This window comes from Amphiprion ocellaris, chromosome 15 (assembly GCF_022539595.1).
Source record: "Amphiprion ocellaris isolate individual 3 ecotype Okinawa chromosome 15, ASM2253959v1, whole genome shotgun sequence".
NCBI classification, from domain to species: domain Eukaryota; kingdom Metazoa; phylum Chordata; class Actinopteri; family Pomacentridae; genus Amphiprion; species Amphiprion ocellaris.
Genome location: NC_072780.1, coordinates 33,447,715 through 33,455,609, shown reverse-complemented (window position 1 = coordinate 33,455,609; position 7,895 = coordinate 33,447,715). Strand labels below are relative to the sequence as shown.

Here is a 7,895-nt window from a genome sequence, read left to right as displayed (position 1 = left end):
TTTTTTCAAAATTAAATATATCACTCCTTAGGTGGTAGTGGCCCCAAGTTCAGTAAAGTTGGAAAGATATTCACAGATTCGGACTTCCAGCATCAATAACTCATTAGATATAGGTTGTCAAAACATAAACGGTGCCTCTTTCCCATTGTTGCAAGGCAGACAATGTGCTACAAGCCCAGTTTTATCAAAAGTAGCTGTCTTTCAAGCTACAGGAATAACATTGGTGTCTATGGAGTGAACAGGGTCCGTCTGCAATTTGCAAAACCGCTGCAACAGTAAAGAGAGACAAATATTCAATAACTTCACTCTTATACATTGTAGTGTCACTAAAATCACTGCAGCCTTCAACTGGCTCCTGTTGACAAAGTGTTTTAACAGAAATGTAAATGCTGTAATTTGATTCTTTTAATGAACCATGTAACTTGAATGGATGTGATGCTGGTGTGACCACAGTGAACACGTCTGATGTTGCTCACAGTGGTCCAAGGGACGCTCAGGGAGTTTGTGTGTTTGCTCAGACTCATGAAAAATTAGAGGGAACATTGATCACAGGTATATTCACTTTTGTTGTGTTTCTAAGGCGAGGCCAGCATTGTCAGTACAGTCTTTGTAAAGAATTTGTTTTTGATTTTTCATAGAAGCATGTATTCTACTTGTCAGCTATGAAATTTTTGAGAGATGATGCAATTTAGAATTTTAAGTGATATTTTAATTGTGTACTCTCTTCTGTTGTGTAGTGTGCATTTTGTCTTCAGCTGGGACGAAAAGTATCGACATGAAGCATTAGTCATGATAATAACACAAGAGGTGACATACTTAGCCTAAATTCTGACTTCTCAAAATATTTTATGACATGGCTCACATTATCAGGTAATGTAATTAGCCTGCACTTAATTATTGTATATCTGTATAGAAGTGTGCTTTGTCTCTATATGTCACCCTGTGATAGACTGGTGATCTGTCCAGGGTGTCCCCTGCCTTCACCCTAAATCAGCTGGGATAGATCCAGCCCCCTACAACCCTTACGAGGATTAAGTGTGTATAGATAATGGATGAATATCTGTGTATAACTTATCGTGTTCATATAGTCATGTATGCTTGAAATACACTGCACAGGCATCACTTTATTTTATTTCGCTGCTATTTCTCTACAATGGCAGCTATAGAGTTTGTACTGTTTGTGACATGCCTGGAATATACGTTATGCTGACTTTATTTGTGCTGTAAATGGTGTGACCAAAAACCATGTCCTGCATGAAATCAGACACTTGGTGGTGCTGCTGACACACTTCTTGAGTTCTTCAGAAACAATGCAAAATGGTTTCCTGCATGCACAACATGTTTACAGTGTTTGTGGAGAACAAGGAAAGGCAGGAGGTGGTTCAAGAAAAAAGCCGCTATTTCATCTACAGTTGTTTATCTGTTTTTGGATGGGATGAAGGTCGTAGTGAGTGTGGTGTCACGTTCTTCCTTTACTCAGACCAGTGGATGAGAAAAAGATCTCCAGTGAGTCTTTCTCAGTCAAGCAGAGTTAAAGAGGACGAAGTAGTTTTTTCCCCTCACTTTCTATAATCCCACATTTTTGACTACAAGATCATAAATGCAGCTCCTGGATCAGTTTAACACCAGAGGGCGCTATGGAACCTCTGAGGAGGTTCAAAACAGAACTACTGTACCAACGTACTACTCAACATGGAACACTGGATGGTACTACTGAGCAATACGAGATGTATTTAATTAGTAAAAACTCTACAATTTCACCCCTGATGGACCATCAGAAATCTGCTGAATCAAGACTCTGAAACTAATAAATGCATGTATCCTTGTTAGATTGACAGAAAAGCATGTAGAATACTGCTCTCTGGAATATCCATGTTGTTCCCACTGACAAAGTCTCTTAGCAATAAAGCTGTAACAGTTCACTGATTAGCTGTCAACTGTTAAAAATTACTGATCAGTTATTTTTTAGGATTAATTAGTCAGTAGAACATCTTTGGCTTCAGGAAATAGGACATTTTTCAAAACAACAACAACTAATTGATTACCCGAGAAAATAATGGAGAGATAAATTGACAATGAAAAATAATCATTAGTTTGAGGCCTACTGACCAATGTTGTTAATTGCAAATCAGCGTACTTTGTGTTTTTGGAGCAGCATTACTGATTTTATGTTGTTGCACAAAACACTTTGCATTAGGCCTGAATAATTAACTGAATTAAAATCAAAGTCACAGCTCGAAATGACATAAACAACAAATCACAAAGGCTGTGATTTGGATGTGCATTTAAAGACAAATCTGTGACTCTTTTTTAAGTTATTATACCAACAGACTGAATTGTTCATGTTTTGTTTCAGAAATATCACTTTCTGTTTTCTATTTTTAATTAAGTGGCATTATTTTTTGTTGAAATCCGGTTTCACGTTGACATGAAAGAGTCTTTTTGTGTCAGTTCTTGTAAAAAAAACAAAACAAAAACAAAACAAGCATTTTTCGATCTCAAATTTAGGGCTGTTGAAGTAGAAAGTAGCATACAGTTAAAATATTCGAGCACAAGTCACTTGAAATTGCATTTAAGCACTGCAATTGAGTATACATTTACTTAGTTACTTTACACCACGCCCTCTGGTATTTCAGATGTTTCCCTGATAGCTGTATTACTTTTACTTCCCTGATAAAATAGTTCTGTGGTGTTTGGTACTGGGATGTTAGATCCTGGGGTCAAAATAAAATCAGGCCTGAAGCAGCTCCTGGGTCAAAATGCAACAGACAACATGTGAATAAATGTGAAGTCAACTGGAAGAAGATTCATGACAAGAGTGACTTCTAGTCTTTATTCAGGCAGGTGATCAGAATATATGTGACAGAACTTCTGCATTCGAGAATTCCATCGTTTCCATGGTGCACCATGTGGCATTTTTTGATGCATCCAGGGAGCTTATATAAAGGCTGCAACATTCTGAAATGTCAGAAAACAACTTTTTCACCTGCTCTTGGACTCGGATCGACCTGTTCGAAGATCAGCTACGGAAAGCAAAAACTTGAAGACAAACTTTTGGAAAGCAAAGACCTGAAGAGGAAACTTCGGAGGAGGAAGACCTGAAGAGGAAACCTTCGGCCAAAGAACACCTGAAGAAGAAGACATTTGTAAACCGACTCTTGTTGGATCCTTGAATCAAGGCTACTTGAAGACCTGGAAATGGACTTCAGACTCGTGGACATCGAGGGACCTGTGGGAGCTGCCCCGGAGGTGCACCGTGACGCTGCTGGTAAGATTATTATTATTATTATCAGATTATTATTAAAGTAGCTTTTTAGTGATGGAATTATGTGATTTGTCCCTCTGAAATCTTTAATACTGTGTCAGTGTCGTAATCAGTGTGACAGATTGAGTGATTAACAGTTATTGGGTGTTTTTTTCCGTGTAAAATGATTATTTAATTGTAAAATTGTATTCATTTTTTCGGGAGAGGGTTAATCTAATTTATTAATCTTTGGCGTCATGATTCTGAAACTCTGTTATTTTGGTTTAAGAGCATCACAGTTGCTAAAAATTCACATGAATATTTTGTAAAAGAAAAAAATTCTCTTACGTAGTTATAACAGACTGCAAATGCGCTACCGTCTCCATTCAGTCACATCAAATAAACTCATACATGTGGAGAATAAGTTGTTCTAATCGACTAGTTTGGTAGTTTTTTGTGCTATTTTACTTGTAATGGATCTTTGTTGCTGGTTGGTTTATTTGGCCAATCAGAATTCAAAACACAAGTAGAAAGAGTCGTGCGTAAATGCGCGCAGAGGAGCCATAAGTGGATCTCAGGACTTGTAGTTTGCGGTTGTAGTTTCGAGGTTGGTTGAAAACTGTCAGCATGAGAGTTAAGAAATGACAAAGTGAATTACTTTGGTTTCTACTGCTGATGTGACTAATTATCTGATGTACACAGACTAATATAGATGCAGTTAACATGCTACTTATCTGAGTGAGGACTCTTAAAAACATTCAAGGAGAACAGATGTTGCTGTTTTTGAGGAGAAAAATTCACTCACAGGAAACATTCAGTTTATTTCGGATTTCATGAATGTGTGATAATGAACTGAACCAGCTGCACTAATAATAATTAGTAATACAATGTGACTTCATTGTTGCCTGTTGCCATGTTTTGGTTGTAACAGTAGTGATTAGAGAGGCAAAGTACTGCCTTTTGTTGTGTTGTGTTGTTCTGTGACATGTTCTGTGTTGGGTTGTATTGTGTTGTACTGCACATTGTGTTGTATTGAATTATATTGTGTATCATCGTGCTATAATGTGGTTTGTTATGCAGTATTGTGTTGTGTTCTGTGTTGTGTTGTGCTCTGTTACACTGTACTATGTTGTGCTATCTGTCCTGTGTTATTCAGAATTGTGTTGTACTGCATAGTGTCGTATTGTACTATGTTGTTTTGTAGTGTGTTGTGCTGTCCTGCTTTGTGTTGTACCGTGTTGGGTTGTGCTGCATTGTGCTGTGCTGTATTGTACTGCTTTCAGTTGTATATCATTGTCTTGGGGAGTTATTTGTGTTGCCCCATGTTGTACTTTGTTGTTTTGTTGTATGTTGTGTAGTATTTTGCTGTTTTGTGTTGCACTGTGTTGTGTTGAGTTGTGTTGTACTTTACTCTGCTGTGATGTGTTGTACTGTGGTGTGTTGTGTTTACTTTGTTGTGTTGAAGTGTGTGTTTACCATCACCATAACTGATTTAATGAGCAATTTCCAGTTCTGCTGTAGTGGTTGTGTGAACTTAGACTTGCATGGTTTAATCTCTGAGACAAACAAATGTAGCTGAGCTTGGTCCTGACTTGGTCCTGATATCTAACGATGCTAGAAGTACTAACATGACCTTATTTCCTCTCAGGGTTTGTGGACTACGTCGTGGAGCGTCCCGCCAACGGCCTCCCGGAGCTCATCTGGATCATTGATGATGACGACCGTGTCGTCGTCTTCAATGATTCGGATGAGTCTTCCGAGGAAGAAGACTCGGAAGACGACTGGAGCACCAGCGAAGACTCCGGCTACGGCAGCCTGGACGAGGATGAAGAAGACCCGGAGGACGGCGAAGAAGAGGACATCCGACCTCGCTCCCCCCTGGTCCAGCGGCTCCCCCCTCCTGCTGGTGCTCCAGTCATCGCTGCTCCCGCTGCTCCCCCACAGGAGGACCTTGCTCTCCACATCATCTCCTTCCCAAAGAGGCCCTGGGAGGAGAGCGATGTGGAGGCACAGGTAGGTACGAAGAGGCAGCGGACCAGTGAAGAGGACAACCAGCAGCCAGGACCATCTACATCCGGTGCCACAAACCACAGCGCGTCCGGTCCCTCCACGTCAGGCCTGAGCTCCTCTGTGACCAGTGGAAACTGGTTCAGGCCTTTTTGGAGTCCAGATGATAGTGACTCCGATTAGTCCTGAAACTGGTGGAAGCTCTGAGCAGAGAAGTTCCAGCTGACAGGCAGCTCCCACTTCTTACTGCAGGGATTGGAAAAAAAAAAAAAAAACAAGAAAAAAAAAGAAAAAAAAGAAAAAAAAAAAAAAAAAAAAAAAAACCATCAAGATCCCTGCACCTAATAGTAAAAATCCTCCTTCACATGTCTTAGCGTCATCAGATAATGTGGGAGGAACGGTAGGTATGAGCACCTGACAAATACAGGTGTGTTTGTTCTTCTTTATCGGAGGTAAGTATAATTACAATCGCACATATTTTCATTTTCAAGTATTATCCATGTTACTAACGTTATTTCTTTCATGTCGCTGCTTTCATCAAATTAAGGTAAGTTATTACTTCAAATGAAGCACTTATTAAGGATTTAATATCTGTTCCTGATCATTTATAATTGAAGCATTTTACTGACATTTGCACTTTCTGTTTTGTTTCATCATCCATCATCCAGGAGTTCTCTGAACAGAGCTCCTGGATGATGGACAGAGAAGACCGGACCGACCAGACCAGAAGGATGGATGACCAGGAACCAACTGGAGAGAGGAGGAGTGTTTTCAGTCAGCTGACTAAGTGAGTCCTCACAAGACTACAAAAGTACCAACAGGGATATAAAGTGGTGATGGGCTGAAGTTACCTTTCTGTATGTTGATGTGAACTGATGGAGACTGGAACTGTCCTACACCTATATCAGTTATTTATTGATGGTTTCATGTCTATTAAAGAAGCACTAATAATTCTTAGAGGTTTAATCCAACAGTTCAGCAGTTACCAGAGAGTCAAAGGTTGATTTTTGTGTCCTGTTTTTCTGTTTCCCAGGTCAGCGCTCCACTTCAGACGCCCCTGCCTCCAACAGCACCCTCTCCAGCCACTGAGGGGCGTCCTGACTCTGCCTGCACAGAACTAGTTTTCATCATGTGCTGGTTCTGTGCTGGTGGGTTTAGGAAGCTCCTCACAAAGCAACAAATGAAGACAGAAGAAGCTGCCACCTGTTTGTCTCTGAGCTCAGACAGCGAGACAGAGAAGATGATGTTCACTGCTTAGGAAGAAACATCACAAGTAGTTAGCTTTGTTCATGTTTATTGTAAAAAAATGTATGAATATTTTTGCTATGATCCAACATAACATGACATGAGAACTTAGAAGATAAACATTGTCTAAAGTAAGATTTATTAGTTTAATGAAAATGTTAAAAAAAAAAAACAACTTCAATGTAATGTAAAAAAAAATGTGTTAAGTGTCTAATGTAGCAAATTTTAGATAAAGTTTCAAATTATTTTTTGATAGGATCCAAATTTATTAGCCTGACATCAATAATTGTTAATGTAAAAATTAAAAAACTGTTATTGTTTATTCTAACACATTTAGGTTCATCTTTACAAACCATTTTTATGATGAAATTTTATGAACATGACATTAGAACTCTTTACATATTTACTTTGTTTATTGTTATATTTAAAATTGTTGATGTTTGCTGCAAATAAAATTTAAAGCTATGCTTTTAACATTTTTGATATTGTCATAATTATTAGCATAACATCAAAACTTATGATATAAATATTGTAAAAATATAACAGCTGTTTTTAACTGTTTATAATGATGAGAACTTCTTTGAAATACTGTCAATAGTGGATGTTTTATTGTAAAAAAGTTGTTCTTTTAAAAATGTGTATTGAAAATAAAAGTCGCCTTTAGTAACATTTTGTTTTGATCTTACTGTATTAATGTGACCAATACTTGTTTAATAAATATTATAAAAAGTAAGATTTACTTCGGTGATTTTTTTGTAAAAAGTGACTGAGATATTTCAGTTTTGATGTTTAATAAATGTGCAAAAATCTCTATAAAGAAGTTTTACTCTTTGTCATTTTGTCATTTTGGGTTATTGATGATAGATTGATGGAGAAAATTTGTATTCATTTAGAATAAAACAAAATGTTTGTTTGAAGGGTCTGAATACTTTCCAAAGCGACTCCATAATTGTGTTGTTCATGTTTCTCACTGTTTGGTTACAACTTGACTGGTTTATTGTTAAGTCAGATAATTGGAGTGTTTTCTGTGAGATCGTCCACCTTCACTGATGGTGGATCAACGTGGAGCTTCTTCAACACTGAAACAGACACACAAGAGTCACGTGTGTTTTAACAATCAGCTGCACTGAGATATTTTAAAAGAGAAGCAATTTGATGACATTTTCAAATCACTTGACATGAACACAGTTAAAAATTCTTCACAGAGTTCAGAATATGATGTATTCTGTGTATATCTGAATGTCTTTCTAAACATTCTTGGACAGTTCAAATCATGGCATTACATCATATTATTGATTGAGGCTTAAAAACCAACAGCTTCTCTGGAATTCAAATTATAGATTAAACCAAGTGGTAAGATACTTTGTGAATTGTGGTCTGGTCTTTACTACAGCTCCCG

The 7,895-nt window shown here is 37.8% G+C and overlaps 1 protein-coding gene across 1 annotated transcript; it reads left to right on the top strand.

Annotated features, from left to right (window-relative positions):
* Positions 1 to 3,141: 3,141 nt before the first annotated feature.
* LOC129350745 (uncharacterized) lies at positions 3,142 to 6,060 on the top strand. Its single transcript, XM_055018225.1, has 2 exons — positions 3,142 to 3,268; positions 4,893 to 6,060. The coding sequence occupies exons 1-2, from the start codon at positions 3,199 to 3,201 to the stop codon at positions 5,432 to 5,434; spliced, it is 612 nt and encodes a 203-aa protein (XP_054874200.1). The 5' UTR covers positions 3,142 to 3,198; the 3' UTR covers positions 5,435 to 6,060.
* The last annotated feature ends 1,835 nt before the right edge of the window (positions 6,061 to 7,895 follow it).

What these genes read in the sequence shown, in the direction of transcription:
- LOC129350745 (XM_055018225.1), top strand. Translation starts at nt 3,199, where the DNA reads ATGGACTTCAGACTCGTGGACATCGAGGGACCTGTGGGAGCTGCCCCG. An exon ending in GGTGCACCGTGACGCTGCTG is followed by an intron (nt 3,269 to 4,892) that starts GTAAGATTATTA and finishes ATTTCCTCTCAG; the next exon opens with GGTTTGTGGACTACGTCGTG.